This window comes from Lithobates pipiens, unplaced genomic scaffold (genome assembly GCF_037356315.1).
Source record: "Lithobates pipiens isolate NorthernLeopardFrog02 unplaced genomic scaffold, aLitPip1_a1.2 Scaffold_3, whole genome shotgun sequence".
NCBI lineage: Eukaryota > Metazoa > Chordata > Amphibia > Anura > Ranidae > Lithobates > Lithobates pipiens.
In genome coordinates this window covers 69,501,959-69,520,208 of record NW_027507790.1, presented here as the reverse complement: position 1 = coordinate 69,520,208, position 18,250 = coordinate 69,501,959, and the positions used below count along the sequence as shown (strand labels likewise).

The following is an 18,250-nucleotide window of genomic DNA, read 5'->3' as shown; positions in this document are numbered from 1 at the left end:
ATTTAAAGAGATCTACTGTTCAGTGGTTGCATCCGGTATCTCCACCCATCTGTCATCTACTGTCCATGACCCACAATAACTTGATCATAGTGAGAGTATCACATTTTTCCATAAGATATCATAAGATTATGAGCAATAGCCCTTAATACCCATCTTTTGGACAGTATGTTTATGGTATGTGGATTTTTGCAATGATTGTTACTGAGTGCAAAGACTGCTTTATCTCTCAGTATCAGCACACAGCAATTCATAGAAAACTTTCCACTGCAAATGATCAAGGTTGCGATGCGCAGCAGGAGTCTTCTCTGTACATGGCTAAACTGTCCATAAGAAATCATAAGATTGCTGGACAGACAGCATATTTACAGTATGTGGATTTTCTGACTCTAATATTACCTTGACAGTATAATCTATAGTAATAGTAATCCCATCTGAATTTATTGCACACAAAGAAGTTAGCTTTTTTGGACTCATACATTTATTTAAAAATATACAATAACAACTGTTATGGGAAGCTAACTAATCCAAAATCACTAGAAACTCTGTGACATGTGTAAATTGCCACACAGCCATGTATAATTTTGTTGCCATATAATTCAGAATGAGAAAATATATTTCTGCTCTAGATTTCTTGAATCTTAAAACTTCATTCTTGACCCATGTCTCCAAAGGTCAGATCTTATAACAGGCTCTTTACTTCTCATTCAACTGACTGTTCACTTCTAACCTTCCCTAAAATGTTGTAATATAAAGACTGAAATAAACTGTGCTATTAGGCTTTAAAATGTGAACTATGACTAAACTAATACTTTTGGCCAAGCCTTCACAACAGATTCATACAAAAATAAAACTGCTGTGTTTCATTATGTAAAAAAAAAAAAAAAAATCAGTGAAAAAAAATACACTGCAAAATTCTTTTTAATTTTTTTTGTATAAACAAAAAAGAATTGAATACAAAGATTGTGTCTTCATAAGTAACTGTCGATGCCTTCATATTTCACAGTAGGGAGCTCATTATCTCTTATAAGATATTTATACTGTAAAATAGCAGCCTAAAGAAAAAGTTGATTAAAAAAGGGTGTGGGGAGGGAGCTGTTAGGATCTACAAGAAGTTTTACTGTAAATTGCATCAGATATTTAAAAACAAGGCAGAAATTGTGAAAGGAAAGGAAATTAGTCAAATGAAATATGTGCTTCCTAAAACAAAGAAACATTTGGGAGGAGTAGGGTTCCAATAAACCTTATCTACCTTAAAAACATTGCAAAATGTTCAAAAACTAGAAGTTTCACAAACTGATCCCAGCAAATCTATTTGTGATCAGTAAGAGAACAGTTTCACAAATTTTGTTTGAAGTTTGCAAACATTGCAGGAACCCAATTAAAGTCTATGGGGCAAATCTTGTTATTCAGTTCTGGCCATTTGCATGGCTAAGAAGGAAGGGCATTGGAAGCTGGGCACATCCATAGAGGACATGTTCCAATGCCAAAATTGGGAGAATTAAGGAAATGTAAAAAACACAGATCTGTCTGCTCTCCCTAATAGTTCCAACAAACACTGACAACTTGGCTGCTGTGTGCCCACCTGTCATGGTTATGCAGTGATCTTCCTGTTTGCTTACCTCCCCTCATGTGTTCAGACTAAGAAGCCAGCCACTTCCACCTGGTGGTTTTTATAACCTCTCCTCTAAGCATGGCTCCACCCCAGGCCCTATCAGGGAACCTTATATTAACCTGTGCACTGCAATCCAACAGTGCTGATCAACCATTGTGTATTCCTTTGTGTGTTAGCTTCCTGTTACCTGCCGTGTGCTCTGCTGTTATTCCGTTACCGACTTTGGCGTGTCCTTGACCATCCCTGTTTGCCTGTGATCCTGACCTTTTGGCGTGTCCCTGACTATTCCTGTCTGCTTGTGGCCCCGATCTTGGCTTTGTCCCTCACCATCCCTATCCTCCTGTTGCCTACTGTGGGTGTGAGCTGGGGGACCCTGGGGGTCGCGACCTGGAGCCAGTTGCAGCCAAGTCCATCCTCACCACTCGAGGCTCTGGTGAACACCTGCTGGCTCTTAGACTCCGCGCTCCAGGGAATCTTACGCTCTAACCCCGGTGGGATCCATCTTGGTGTTCTGGCGGCCCTACCTTCCTATCACCTTGACCCCCGTCCGCAGCAGTCAGCCGTAGGGTCCACAACCTTGTGGTGCACTCCTAATCCCTACGGTGTGCATCTGTCACCTGTCCTCAAGGTGACCTGACACCACCCATTTAAAGAAATAGAACTGGGTTTTAAATTCCTTCAAATTATTAGCACTCTTTTGACCAGTGTCATGGCTATGCACTGCATTAGAAACAGTTTCCTATTTCTGGCGGGGAACCTGTGAAGTCTTTGTGCTTCATGTTCCTTTTGAATCCTAGGGATGCACAATAAACCTGTGGTACCTGATTCATATTAGCCAGGTGTAAGAGGAGTAGAAAGGAGAAATGCTATCTTTAATTAGTTCCTGTCCGCGCTATAGCCGAATGATGGCTAGAGTGCAGACCTACATTGCCAGAAGGCTGTCAATAGACATCCTCCCCTTTGCACGCTCCCCGCGCTGTGATCCCCGAGTCAATGAGACTCGGGTGATCACAGATCGGAGTAAGGGGCTGATCCCGACCCCTTACCATGTGATCAGCTGTCAGCCAATGATTTATGCACATTGGTGGTTCTGGCATCAGGATTGCAATGTACTTATAATATCTATGCACCTGGGAAACTCTTTTGATATGTGTTTCTGAATTAGAATATTGTGAGTTACCATTTGTCTTTTAATTTAATAAATGTGCTTTCATTACTACACTCAATCCTTGTACGTACTACTCGTTTGTTTTTTTTGTCGTTCAACTCACCAATGTTAGTACAGCAATCTCCCCTGCTGTGCTATTTTGTTCTGACAGGGGTATGGTCCACCCCTGTCAGAACACTCCAATCAGCGCTCCCAGCCATCGGTCAAGAGTGCCGATCAAGAGCCAGTCAGCAGACCTTTTTCGGTCATGACTCTTCGATGACAGAAGGTGGCTGAACCTAGGCTTTAGACTGCACCCTCTTTTGTTTATTTTTTCCCATTACCAATGTTAAGATGCCCTATGCAGTAAGTGCTTTGAAATGGAACACCCACGTATACCATATGTATTATGAAAGACTTACAACACTATAGTTTTTTTAGCACTTGGTTTAACTTTGTGTCATTATGTATTTTATTATATATAAATAGTATTTAACGCATTTATGCTTATATGTCACATTTAATATTCTAAGAAATATTAGACATTTCAGTAATATCAGTAAAGGATTCAAAAAGGTTTGTAATAATAATTTAGGAGCACCCCTAGTGTAAACTAGCATATTTGCTATATGCAAAAGTACATAATATTAATAGTAATATTTTAAAAGTTTAAATAATTTGAAATGTGTAGTTTTAGAGCAAGAGTCACTAAATACTTTTGATATAAAACTAATGTTTCACACAATTATTTACAAAGCATTACCTTCAGCCTTAGAATGCATTTACCATAAGCTTTAGAAATGTTACAGCTTACCTTAGTTTGAATTTGGCTTGTGTAAAATTTTTAGAGGCAAACACAAAATATGTTAGAATGTCTCCTATTCTCATATTCCGTGATAAAGATCGGATAGCCAAATTACCATCAATCTGTACTTCAATGGAAGAGTTCCTACTGAGGGCTTGATAAAGATATACACTTCCAATTCGTTGTAATGGTGGACCAGTATCATCCATGTAACTGTGAAATGACCGACTGGTACTTTTCTTGGTGTCTTCCTTGACACACTCTCCCTTCTCATCACTTGGCTGAATGGCATAGTACAATTCCACAGGGCTACCATCAGTTTGCTCTAACATTCTTTTATGGCCGGCTACAACTGTGGGTGGATCAAACCAGCCTGCAAGCAGCTCCAATTCAGCAACACACAACCCTATATCACTTGTCAATTTGCAAGTGCCCTTCACTTCCCTAGTTTCCCGAAAAGCAAACACCTTAACACATGGAAGTCTCTCTGTAGTGCTATAATCATCCCAGTCTCTCCCCACAATATAAAACAATATCTGAACTTTGGGTTTAGTCTGAAAAATTTTATCCTTCAGGATATATGCTTTGATCTTCCAATTAAATGTAAATTTGTCTGTAAATCCAAAATTATTGGGAATAAAAAGTAAATCTTGTGGCACTTCTTGTTCAACAAAAAATGGTCCATATGTGGCATTCATGACAGGTTGTTTTTTGGCTTTATAAATGAGAAAAGACTCAACTCGTGACTGCAGGCTGGAATTTCTCATGATATCCTGGTTGGCTTCCTTTAGGAAGAAGAAAACATCGCTCTGATGAATAGTGTAAGTCACTGGTAGGTAGGTTGGAAGCAAGGAAAACCTCTGTACGCTGTCTATTATCCCACGGCTCTCCGTCACTGTGGGGAAATATAAATAATTAATGATAAAATACATCTGCAGAATACAACCAAAAAAATGACAAAATTGAGCTTCTAAATCTTAGCAAAAAGTTAAACAAGATATGACCAATAATTGGCTTGAGTGAATGTGTAAATATGGGATTCTTGATGATACAAAGGAGATTTTAAGGCAGAGGTCTGGTATGGTAAGACGACTAAAATATAATAAAATTATAATTAATTAACTAACTAAACTAAAATTATGATTAAATATAAGAAAATTCAACAACAATGTCCAAAAAAATAGAATCTATTTTCCAGTGTTGATATATTGAAGAGCAAAAGAAGAATGCATATATAAAAATAAAAATAAAATAATAGCACCAAATTCTATTTTGCCATCATTCTTTAATCAAAAGACTTTTTCAGGAAAACATAAATTGTGTAGACCTATGTACTACAGTTTCTTTTACGATACAGGGATTGGACAACAAACATTAATATGCATAGGTAAGTGGTTTACAAAGAAGTGGACTTTTTTTTTTTTACATGTAAAGTTTACAGAATAAAAAAAAAACAATATTTGCTTTATTATAGGAAACATCTAGGAGTGATAATTGTACCCAATCAGTACACAGAAAAGGTATGTTTTGCAATTAATTTCTTCAGAGAAATAGCAGTGCACTTCCTGATATGTGAGGGTGACTAGGCATTTATGTCCCTTCAGCCTCAGAGCTGTAAATATTTAGTGTAGGATCTGTAGTTATATTTGGAATATTGCTCACTGTCTTTCTGGAGACTTTAGGAAGCAAAGCCCTGAATCTATCAAGATGGGGGTACATGTTTTAGATAACTGCAAAATGGGCAAACCGTGTGACCAGGCAGTGGGGAAAGCGAATGGAATTCTAGGATGCATCATTGGGGGGATCATCAGCAGGAGGAGGAAGGTTCTCATTCCCCTATATAGATCTTTAGTGAGACCTCATTTAGAATAGTGTGTCCAATTTAGAGACCTCACATACAGAAAGATTTTGATAAGACAGTACGAGCCCAGAAACAAGTAAAAAAAATGGTGAAGGGTCTGGGGGATAAAACATATCGAGAGCAACTTCAGGAACTTAATTTGTACGGTTTGGAGGAAAGAAGGGAAGGGGGGGACATGATTGAAACCTTTAAATGCATCAAGGGTGTGAATAAGGTTCAGAAGGGCAGTTTTTTCAATATGAAACCAAAATCAAGATTACTGGGACATGACCTCAAACTAACTGGAGGAATGTTCAAAAGTAATCTTAGAAAGTATTATTTTACTGAAAAGGTAGTTAATGCTTGGAATAATTTTCCAGCAGATGTAGTGAGACAGTCAACAGTAAATGACATGCACTTCTGATTCCAGTCCATCATTTTTTCTGCCCTTTTAAATCTATAAAAGTGCATGAATTCAATCTACTCACTGGGGGGGGGGGGGGGGGGAGAACCTCTGGCGGAATCTAGAATGGAAAAGGACCTGGCGGTCCTAGTAGATGACAGGCTCAGCAATGCCAGGCTGCTGCAAGCAAAGAAAACAAAATATTGGCATGCATTAAAATAGGGATTAACTCCAGAGATAAAACAATAATTCTCCCACTCTACAAGACTCTGGTCCAGCCGACCTGGAGTATGTCATCCAGTTCTGGGCAACAGTCCTCAGGAAGGATGTGCTGGAACTGGAGAGAGTCCAGAGAAGGGCAACAAAACTAATAAAGGGACTGGAGGACATTAGTTATGAGGAAATGTTATGAGTACTGAACTTATTCTCTCTGGAGAAAAGACGCTTGAGAGGGGATATGATTTCATTGTACAAATACCGTACTGGTGACCCCACAATAGGGATAAAACTTTTCCAACGAAAGCGAATTTAATAAGACACGCAGTCGTTCACTAAAATTAGAAAAGTGGTTTAACCTAAAACTACGTAGAGGGATCTTTACTGTATGAGCGGTAAGGAAGTGGAATTCTCTTCCACAGGCAGCGGTTTCAGCGGGGAACATCGATAATTTCAAAAAGCTATTAGATAAGTACATGAACAAGCACAACATACAGGGATATACAATGTAATACTGACATATAATCACACACATAGGTTGGACTTGATGGACTTGTACCTTTTTTTTAACCTCACCTTCTATGTAACTATGGCGTTAATTATAAAAATAATAAAAAAAATGTAAAAAGGTGCTGAATCCTAGGTGCCTTTTAGAGAGCATAAAAGTAAGGCCGCGTACACACGGGCGGACTGTTCGCCCAACCTTGTTCGGCAAACAGTTTCATCAAACAGTCCGCTCAAAATTTGCATGAGCGGACTTGCCCACACACGAGCGGACTGTTTGACGAACAAGGTTGGGCAAACAGTTCGCTCAACTTTTGAAATGAACGGACTCGCCCACGTAAGGCGGAGGCAAATCCGCCCATTTCGAGCGCGTGTACAGGTAGGCGGGGCCCGCGAAGGAGACGTCGCGGGCTCCGCCGCCTGGAATGGGCTTAAAGGGGAACCCCAACGCCGAAAAAAATCGGCGTGGGGGTTCCCCCCAAGTCCACACCAGACCCTTGTCCGAGCACGCTACCCGGCCGGCCAGGAAAGGGGGGCGAGCGAGCGCGCCCCCCCCTCCTGAGCCGTACCAGGCCGCGTGCCCTCAACATGGGGGGTGCCTTGGGGAAGGGGGGGCCGCGCGGCCCCCCCACCCCAAAGCACCTTGTCCCCATGTTGATGAGGACAAGGGCCTCTTCCCGACAACCCTGGCCGTTGGTTGTCGGGGTCTGCGGGCGGGGGGCTTATCGGAATCCGGGAGCCCCCTTTAAGAAGGGGGCCCCCGGATACCGGCCCCCCACCCTATGTGAATGAGTATGGGGTACAATGTACCCCTACCCATTCACCTGTGAACTAAAGTACAATAAAAAACACAACACAGAGAAAAAATATTTTATTGCACAGCTCCGGGGGTCTTCTCGCCGGACTCCTCCGCTATGTGTGTGTAGCTCTTTTGCTAGCGGAGGAGTCCGGCTTTCTTCCTCCCCGCCGCCGGCCTCTTCTCCCGACTTCGGGGGTCTTGTCCCCCTCTTCGGTTCTTCTGCCGGGCCACCGCGCCTGGTCCGGTGGCCCGGTCTTCTGTCGCCGTCTTCCGTTCTTCTGTCGCCGCCTTCGGTTCTTCTGCCGGGCCACCGCGCCTTCTTGTAGCTCTTTTACAGGCGGTGGCCCGGTCTTCTGTCGCCGCTGTCGTCGTCGCCGCCGCCGCCGCCGCCTTCCGTTCTTGTTCTTCTTCTTGTTCTTCTTCTTCTTCTCCTGGAGATGTTGACTCGACGATCTCTCCGGCCGGAATGCCAGGGACACGCTCCGCTGCCACTTATATAGTGACAATGGGGCGGTGTCACATGGTATATGTCACATGGGTTGGTCACATGGGTTGATGTCACATGGGGACTATGACATCGTAAGGGGGCGGGGTCACCATGTGACCAACCCATGTGACATATACCATGTGACACCGCCCCATTGTCACTATATAAGTGACCGCACAGCGCGGCTCTGGCATTCCGGCCGGAGAGATCGTCGAGTCAACATCTCCAGGAGAAGAAGAAGAAGAACAAGAAGAAGAACAAGAACGGAAGGCGGCGGCGGCGGCGACGACAGTGGCGACAGAAGACCGGGCCACCGCCTGTAAAAGAGCTACAAGAAGGCGCGGTGGCCCGGCAGAAGAACCGAAGGCGGCGACAGAAGAACGGAAGACGGCGACAGAAGACCGGGCCACCGGACCAGGCGCGGTGGCCCGGCAGAAGAACCGAAGAGGGGGACAAGACCCCCGAAGTCGGGAGAAGAGGCCGGCGGCGGGGAGGAAGAAAGCCGGACTCCTCCGCTAGCAAAAGAGCTACACACACATAGCGGAGGAGTCTGGCGAGAAGACCCCCGGAGCTGTGCAATAAAATATTTTTTCTCTGTGTTGTGTTTTTTATTGTACTTTAGTTCACAGGTGAATGGGTAGGGGTACATTGTACCCCATACTCATTCACATAGGGTGGGGGGCCGGTATCCGGGGGCCCCCTTCTTAAAGGGGGCTCCCGGATTCCGATAAGCCCCCCGCCCGCAGACCCCGACAACCAACGGCCAGGGTTGTTGGGAAGAGGCCCTTGTCCTCATCAACATGGGGACAAGGTGCTTTGGGGTGGGGGGGCCGCGCGGCCCCCCCTTCCCCAAGGCACCCCCCATGTTGAGGGCACGCGGCCTGGTACGGCTCAGGAGGGGGGGCGCGCTCGCTCGCCCCCCTTTCCTGGCCGGCCGGGTAGCGTGCTCGGACAAGGGTCTGGTGTGGACTTGGGGGGAACCCCCACGCCGATTTTTTTCGGCGTTGGGGTTCCCCTTTAAGCCCATTCCAGGCGGCGGAGCCCGCGACGTCTCCCTCGCGGGCCCCGCCTACCTGTACACGCGCTTGAAATGGGCGGACTTTCCGAGCGGGAACAGTCCGCTCATTTCGAAAGTACAGCGGACAAGCCCACACACGGGCGGACTGTTCGCTCAAACACAGTTTCAGCGGACAGTTTTTCGGAATTTCCGAAAGACTTTGTCCGTCCAACTGTCCGCTGAAACTGTCCGCTGAAAGCCCACACACGAGCGGACTGTCCGCCCAAACACTGTTCAGCGGACAAGGTTGGGCGAACAGTCCGCCCGTGTGTACGCGGCCTAAGGGTTCAGCGGAACAGGGGTAAGTTATCAAGTGATATTACAACATTAGCCGTATCACGCCATACTTTGTTATTATGAGGTAATGCTATGCTTCAGCACAAGACAAGTGAACAGATTCGGTTTTAAGAAGGATCTTACTTTCCTTTACACTTTTGATCATAAAGTTTTAAGATGCAGCCTGGCCTGTGTCATTATATTGAAAGTGTCCCTAACATCGTAGTTCCTGTGCACACATAACTTCTACATCTAAATGATCATCCTCACTCAAAGGCAAATAACTATTTTGCATATTACTCAATTTGGCAGACATAGACGTGTCACAATAAGTATCAGTCTTGGACAAAGTCTCAGCCTTGGCTTCAGACATAACACAGCCTTCCAAGGCAAATAGAGTTGCTAAACAAAAGCTCAGTGACATCTGAGGTTATGAATCAGCACTTCATGAACAAAAGCTGGACTTGGACTTTGTAGTCCTCTTCTGTAATTAAGATCATTATCATTTTTTATTTTCAATGTGCCAGACATATTCTATACTCCCCTAATTCTCTTGTAGTTTTACTAAACATATCCCTTTATAGCACAGCCATGAATTGTAAATGATCTGGTTGTTTAAGAATTCATGAAATGAAACAATAATAGAAGCAATTCCTTCAAGTCCAGAAACTGGAGATTTACAGGATAAATGGTGAGTTACAAAAATTGTAGCTAAAATTCTACAGAATAATTCATCCTTATATTTATAGCAATGATGCTTATTTTCCCTCAATAACTTGTTTTACCACCCTCTCGGTAGTGGTTTGGTAGCCTACAAGCTAAACATGAAAGTGCACAGGGAGGGAGGAAGATTTGAACAACTTCGAACTTTGAAGATACATTTCTCCACGGTATCTGCAGAGGTCAGATTTGGGGCAGAGGTGCATTTTTGAATACCAATAGCCTGGTCACAGTTGTACTTTGCAGAGGCATGCCGAGTACACTTGTATTATTGTGCTCTTCTTTCAAAATATTTCACTGGGGATATCTAGAATTTTAAGAATTAGTGCAATTTCAAACAAAGTGCACATCATTTTTGCTTGCCTGACCTAAAATAATCTACTCTCTCCACAAGAATAGTCACCTCTGCATTGACTACATTTATGTGGTAGATTCACATTGCCTTCTATTGGGCTATCTCTATAAGATTTTTGGTGAAGTATGTAAACTTAGCAGTAGTCTGTTGCCACAGGTTGAAAGTGTATTTGGAGAAGAGGTTTGGACAAAAAGGATACTTGCACTTTGTTAATAAGTTTTGCGTTAACTGTGTCTGATTTACATAGAACTTTCACATTTCTTTATGATATGATTAAAGTTTTTGTAACCCCAGCAGTTCACATTCCCGATATGCGATCCTGCTTGTCCTGTTGATTTCCTATTAACTACCTGACATCCACGCTATGGTCGAATGACGGCCACAGCGCGGATGTGGGTTTCCGTCATATGACAGCCTCCCCTGTGCATACTCCCTGTGCACGCCCTGTAGAGCGCGCACGGAGCGCGTTGTGATCATCGAGTCACCGAGACTTGGTGATCACCGGTCCCAGCCCCTTACCATGTGATCAGCTGTCAGCCAATGAATGTAAACAAAAGCTCAGTGATCGTTTTTTGTTTTTCTCCTCACGCTGACATTGGAGAAGAAAAAAAAAGCTGATCACCGACTTATCTTAAAGGGACATCGGTCCCTAAGAGGAAGAGGCAATTATGCCTCATTTAAACTGACCAACAATGCCCACAAGTGCCACCTATCAATGCCCACAAGTGCCACCTATCAATGCCCACCAGCGGTGCCAATCAGTGCCACCTAGAAGTGATGCCTATCAGTGTAATCGATCAGTGCCCATCACTGCCGCCTCATCAACGTACATCAATGACAGACAAAAATTGCCCGTTATAAAATTTTAAAACAAAAAAATATATTATTTTTTTTTAATTCAGTCTTTTTAATTAAAAAAAACGCAGAGGTGATCAAATACCACCAAAAGAAAGCTCTATTTGGGGGAAAAAAGTTATAAAAATTTCATTTGGGTACAGTGTTGTATTCAAAGTGCCAAAGCGCTGAAAGCTGAAAATTGGTCTGGATAGGAGGGGGGTTTAAGTGCCCAGTAAGCAAGTGGTTAAACACTGACTTTACTAAGCAGAAGGACACACCGTGGCCAGTTCTCTAGCTATACTATGCTGAGTGTACTCTTCTTCAATGATTAGACTTGTCCTGACACACCCCCGCTACATAGCCATTTACTGGCAAGCACAGTGTGCTGCTGCTTCTCCTCCCCAGCTCTTAGGCAGCTGAGAACAGAGGGAATGTGATCACTTTTAAAAAATGGGAAAAAAAGTATATCTGTACAAATATGTTTTGACTTTCATTTCTGCTTTAAACTGAATGGGTTGTTTTACAAGGTGATCATTTACAATCACGTTAATATTAATATGACCATACTATATATCAAAATGCATCTACTGACCTGTTAGGAATTATTAGACAAATGGTAAATAACGAGGGGGATATTCTGTGTACCCCATGTGTGTAACCAGTATAATTGTGTGGGATATATTGCTGTTATGCAGCTGCTGTTCTTGTCTTCAGTGCATTGTAAAATAAACAAACCACTTTTATTCTGAAATAAAAGAGTCTTAAATGTTCTAAATTCACATTGCTCCTTTAAAAGTAATCATTGATTGTTTTGATTTAAAGCATAAAAGATCTTGGTGCAAAATTGAATTGCAGGAGACCCTTATTGGTTATTTGCAAGAAGCCTAGCAGGATAAATTGACATGAGAGCGATCATTGCTGACTTTTTGAAGATGATGTTCCAAGATTGTAATTGTATCCTTTCTTTACTACTTGGTGAGTCACTGACCTGGAAAAAACATATGAATAACAGATGTCAGAAACCCTGATATGTAAATGTTTGTTCCAAGTGGGCTATTCAATAATTAGGGAGACAGGTAGAGAATAACAGCCCTGGAGCATCCACCTTCCAACAGACCTCAGCATGGTAGCTTCTATATTTCTATTGTAAGAGGTTCCTTGAAGTGTTTTTATGGAAAGCTTTCTCTTTAAAGTATAAAAGATCTTGGTGCAGAATTGAGTTGCAGGAGACTCTTATTGGTTATTTGCAAGAAGCCTAGCAGGATAAATTGACATGAAAGCTATCATTGCTGACTTTTTGAAGATGACGTACCAAGATTGTAATTTTATCCTTTCTTTACTACTTGGTGAGTCACTGACCTGGAAAAAAACATATGAATAACAGATGTCAGAAACCCTGATATGTAAATGTTTGTTCCAAGTGGGCTATTTAATAAGTAGGGAGCCAGGTAGAGAATAACAGCCCTGGAGCATCCACCTTCCAACAGATTTCAGCATGGTAGCTTCCATATTTCCACACCAACAAGCAAAAAATAAAAAACACAAAGACTTCTACAAACCCTAAAGAGTTAAACTACAAAAATGTACAACAATTTATTAGCACAATGACCCAAGACCCCCCATATAATCCAACCCTCCCCAAAAAATATTCCTCTTAAAACCAAACACATTATGTAGGGCAAAAAAGTGCAACAAAAACCCCACAATAGGCAAGCCCACCCTCCCCAATGCAAAGCCCCCCCCCCCCCCCCAATTCCTAAATAATGTCTCAAAGCCAGCTAAAAAACCGCGATCCCTGCAGCTCTTTCCTAAAATGGAGCAGTGTGTGTCTGTGTAAAACACATATAACATATATCACACTATCCTGTAATGGAAATATGCACAGAATAAGAACCACACTCTATAATATCTACAAAGCTACCCTGGTCTTAAGTCTGTCAGTCAGTGGGGCTGAAAGGACAAAGGGATTGAACATGGTCATATCATAATGCAGTCAAATATTTATACATCCATATTCCATGTGAGTGTAATGAAGGTTATAATCAGTCCCGACTGCTCAATCCAGGTAAGTAGTCATTGAGTTAAGGAGATATAACATCACTGGAGAAAAACTGCATAAAATACACAATACTGATCCAACCTTCTCAAATATTCATTCATTGTACATAGCTTCTATATTTCTACTGTAAGAGGTTCCTTGAAGCCTTTTTACCAAAAGGTTTCTCTTTACTTTAGATAGATTCTGTTTTTGAAGGCCAAATCCAACATGGAAAAAGTATTTCCCAGTAGTTCTTCAAAATAAAAAGGCAACTCTAGTTACAATATCTCCTTTCTGGTGCTTTCCACCACAGACTTACTTGTCTGCTCAGGGATCCAACTCCTGTCTTCTTTAAGGCTGAATAATATACAACATCATTCAACCTACTTCCTGAGAGCCCAGGGTTACAAGGACCCATTCCCCCAACCTGGACTCAATGGAGGATACTGCAGAGAGCAATGGCATGTCAGTATCTTATGCAGCATTCAAGATATGACCTGACCATCACCAGAAGTAGATACTGGAGAAGAATTGTGATGTTATTGGTCTGAACCAAAGGAAGATTCCAAGCCTGGGCTTAAGAATTACCTTTTGTGATTGACTTTCACTTTGCATACACTATGATGATAAGGCAAGGCCTTTACTGTTTTTTCCTGCTGGCATGGGTGGTGTAGAAGTGTTGCATGCCTGTTAACAGAAGGTTGGTGCTTTGATGGGACTTATATGCCTATATTTTTATGGAGGAAAACTATATATCTTATTGAAATTGCAACAAAAACTACTAAAACTAAGAAAAGATGTGATCATTTTAATTAATGGTGGATCAGCAAAGCCAGTGAATCAGACAGCAAGAGAATACCAGGCTAATAGTGATCAGAGTGGATTTTAAGATATTAATTTGATTTTAATTGCTTGATTAATTTAATTAATTTAATTGATTTTAATTGATTGATTAATTTAATTAATTTAATTGATTTTAATTTGATTTTGTTGACCTCACTTATAATGTTTATGGAAAAGTTTGCACAGGCTTTTAGCAGTTATTCAGTTTCTCGTTTTCATATTCTGGTCCAGCATTGAATCTGATTGACAGCAATTAGGCAACATAATCACACTTACCTTAACACTTTGATAACTAAGATATAAAATTTAACTGGGCATGCTGTTATAGATCTAGATGCTGGGAGGGATTGGGGCTAATGGTGATGCATATGTGAGAGTGAATACAAGGATAGATTTAATGTCTGCTAAAAGATTTCTTTATCAAAGAACAAGGTATTCCGTTTTTTTGTGAACTGTGGTTGTTATTGAGGAGATGACAGGGAACCCAAGCTTCACATGAGGGCCTACAGACCTTTATCTACGTCACTGTATAGAGATATTAAAATGTCTTGTATTATGACAGGGTCTTCAGAATCGAATCACTAGGGATGACGTGCCATGTTAATCTTCTGTATTTGGACAAGATCTTCCAAAGACTGACACAGCAAAGAAAAGGAGCTGTCACGGTGGCGGAGATGTGCCTCTCCTCAGGTCACTGTGCTTGGAATCTACAGCTAAGTCATAGGAAAGCCAAGAAATTAGACTTTCTACAAAACGTCAGCTCAACACACACAGATGAAATGTGTAATTCGTTTTGAATATTCAGGAGTGATTGTGTAACTGATAGAAACAGGAGATGTGTTCATTCAATTGAAATGCATTACTCAAAATAGCTGCAGAGTTATTCTGATGAATGTTAAACAATCTAAAATTTGAAACAATCCCTTCAAACTGGCTTACCGAGTCTGCAAACCAATGTGGGAATAACATTTGCTATATTAAATATGTAATTTATGACTTGCGGAATTTACTTTGCATTGGCATTTATTTATGGTTTAAAAATATAAAATGAAATGGAAAGGCACATTTAATCCATATTCAGCAATGCATTTCAGTAATGTGTTATGAGAAAATGACATGGGAGTGAATTCAGGCAATAAACTGAAAAGAAGCTCACTTTTTCTTGATTTACAGGATCAGTATAGATAAAATCCAGCCTGGTGATGGAATAAAACCACCCATGGATATAAATGGGCTAAATGGGAAGTTAAATATGAGCTTTTCCCAGTGACAGTATTAAGTAAAGATGTACTTCAGCACATGGCAATCTTTTGATGGACTCCAAGTCCTAACAAAAATGCTGGGCATTATGGGCCTTTTAACTTCTTCACAGATGCTGACTGCGGGCACCATGGGCTAAGAGCACTGTCACACTGTTATGGTGACACAATACATTAATGGCATTCCTCAGCTGAACACACAAAAGCACAAAAAATATTGTTTTCAGTCAGGTAAATTTTTCTTTCATGCATAATAGACTACTTCAAAATGTATCTAAAACGTTTTTAATCCACATTTTAATATGAACACTTTCTAATGCATATGAACATTTTCTAATGCATCAGCATGCAATTTTGCAGTTCAGGCTATACTATAGGACAGATGTGATTGGCTACCCTGCCTTGAGAGCCATTAGATTCAGGGTTAGGGTTGGAGAACGGCAGTACACTAATCTTCACAGTGATTAGCTGTAAGGGGGGGGGGGGGGGGGGCGTGTCAGCACAAGTCTGACCTTTGGAGGACAGGCAGGCTGTGCTCCTCACATAGCCATAAAACTGACCACACTTGACACATGGTCAGTTTGAAAAATAGAAAGCTGGGAACTGTCAGAATCATCAGTTATTTCACACAAAGGTAGAAATACAAAGAGAACAGGATACTTATATCCTGGAATATGAAATGTCGGGGTAGCCTGTTCTTGAAGTTCTGCCTCTTGTGAAAGTCAGGCCTTATTTTATACTATTGCATACCAGTCCCTTTGTATTTGGTAGCTAAAAAGGTTATGGAAGAGTTTGCTATTCTAAAAGATTCATTGTCACATCTAACTCTCACACGCTCTAACCTGTCAAAGTATTATACAAACACCACAAAGCAACACCATATAAAATAGGCTTATGACGCTTCCAAATAACGTTAGTCAGTGGTGGAATTTAATGTGGTCTAGTGTCTATTTTTTCTTTTCTGTCCTCTCCTGGATACAAATAATTCACAAACATATTTAACAATTCTGCCCCCCCCCCCCCCTTACATCATATTCATCTTTTGCACCGTTCCTAGCATGCTTTTCTTTTTTATATTGTAAATCTGTTTTTGATGGATGTATTTGCATAAAAACACATCTTGTTTTATTCTACCTCTAGTCTAGAGATTATGTAAAATGCATAGAACAGAATTTTACAACACATATGTCTATCATAAAGCTTTATATGCCAGACCAAACATGTCTTAAGCACACTGATGCATATATAAAAGCTAGAATAAAATTCAACAAATGTCCTTTAAAATCATTCACAGTCATACAATTGCTCTGTGTCCTATTTTAGCGCATTCTGTATATGATCTAAGTAATCCCTCTTCACCTGTCAGAATAAACATCTTTTATGCAGTGCTTTTCTCATCTTGTCCCTTAGTACATATGACACTGCATAGCCTACAGGCTTTTATGCTTCATTTTCAAAGTGATTGACTGGCATCTGAAAGCTGTTACCTCAAAATCTTTAAACTGTGTATTTTAGGTCTAGCTGAAATTCTGAATTATTAGCACATTTAATAACTCCTTTTAAAAATGGCTACAGATATGCTTGCGCTATAGCTGTAAAACTTTAAACAAAATCATAATATTCAGATGAATACAGTTAAAATAATTCTCTTAAAAAATAAACTTTTTTTAAAAACAGTGGTAAAGTACAAAAAATAAAAAAAAATACATACAAAGTTCCACACATTTATAAAGCACAGTGGCATGTTTTACAAATGTGCATTGTGCTGACGTTGGGAATCAGAATTGGTGGATTGTACTAAAAATAATGTTGAAAAAAAACGGAGGAGAACCTAGTTATAGGACCTGTTAAAATGACATAACTGCCCCTCCATTTCGTTAGCAGAAAGAACTCTGTAGGATACCAATTTTTACTCTCAAATATAAATGGACCCCCAGCAGTCGTTCTTCAGTCTATCATTTAATTCAGAAGCTTACCTGTTTGCTTCAGTAACCCTTACCAAAGTTTCACATACCCTTATTATGCTTAAGGATATGCATGCATGCTATCTATAAGGGTATGATATCTACAGGCATACCCCACGTTTAAGTACACAATGGGATTTATTTACTAAGGCTGGAAAGTGCAAAATCAGGCTCACTTCTGCATAGAAACCAATGAGCTTCTAACCCCAGCTTGTTCAATTAAGCTTTAGTAATAAAACCTGGAAGCTCATTGGTTTCTATGTAGAAGTGAGCATGATTTTGCACTTTACAACTTTAGTAAATAAACCCCATTGCATACTTAAAAGTGGGGTATACCTGTATAAGATTACAATATCTCTAACTAGGGATGAGCTGATAGTTTAGTCCCAATGTTCTGAATGAAATTTAGCTGTTTGGGCTAAATATCTCTATCGCTTCTATACATAACAGCATCTCATTGTCACTGGGTGCTAAGGAACCAACGGGTGCTTGCACTCATTGCAGCCCTAGGAAACACTGATGTCCTCAGCTACTTAACCGTAGGGTTGGGGACAGTGGTGACATCATTGATCAAATACGGCCACATGCTATATTTGGTCAAGGGCACTGACCAAATATGGCTATTGTCCATATTTGGTAAATTATGCCACCACTACCCCTCTTGCCTTATATATCTGATGGCAGCTTGAGGAGCTGTTATTCATTTATGAGTACTGTAGGTCATGGCATGCAGTGGGCATTGTGACTGAAGATGAATTTTTAATGAGGGACATTTTTTTTGTGGGGGGGGGGGGGTTTATTTTATAATAAATGACTTATCAACAACAAAGTTTGGGTGTCTTTATTTCTAGGTGAAACCTTTTTTTGGAGAATGAGTAGGAATACTATGTAACCCATACGCATGCACATAGAGGGACGGTTTATCTGGGGGCCTCCTTCATCATTAAGGCCTGGATTGTGGGGGTGAAGCCTTTGTTCTTATCAACATCTCTATCGATGAGATAAAAGGAAAATCTACAAAATAGAATTTTATATTAAAGCAACCCCAGTTTTTCTATTTTAGGATTCTGGTCAAACCTTAGTGTTTT

General features: G+C 41.0%; 1 protein-coding gene across 1 annotated transcript in view; it reads right to left on the bottom strand.

Annotated features, from left to right (window-relative positions):
* The window catches only part of TMEM132D (transmembrane protein 132D), a 1,480,018-nt gene that overhangs the window by 1,081,169 nt on the left and 380,599 nt on the right, over positions 1 to 18,250 (bottom strand). The window contains exon 2 of the mRNA XM_077461813.1: positions 3,574 to 4,459. Coding sequence (XP_077317939.1) covers positions 3,574 to 4,459 — 886 coding nt within the window. The remainder of the gene's footprint in view (positions 1 to 3,573; positions 4,460 to 18,250) is intronic.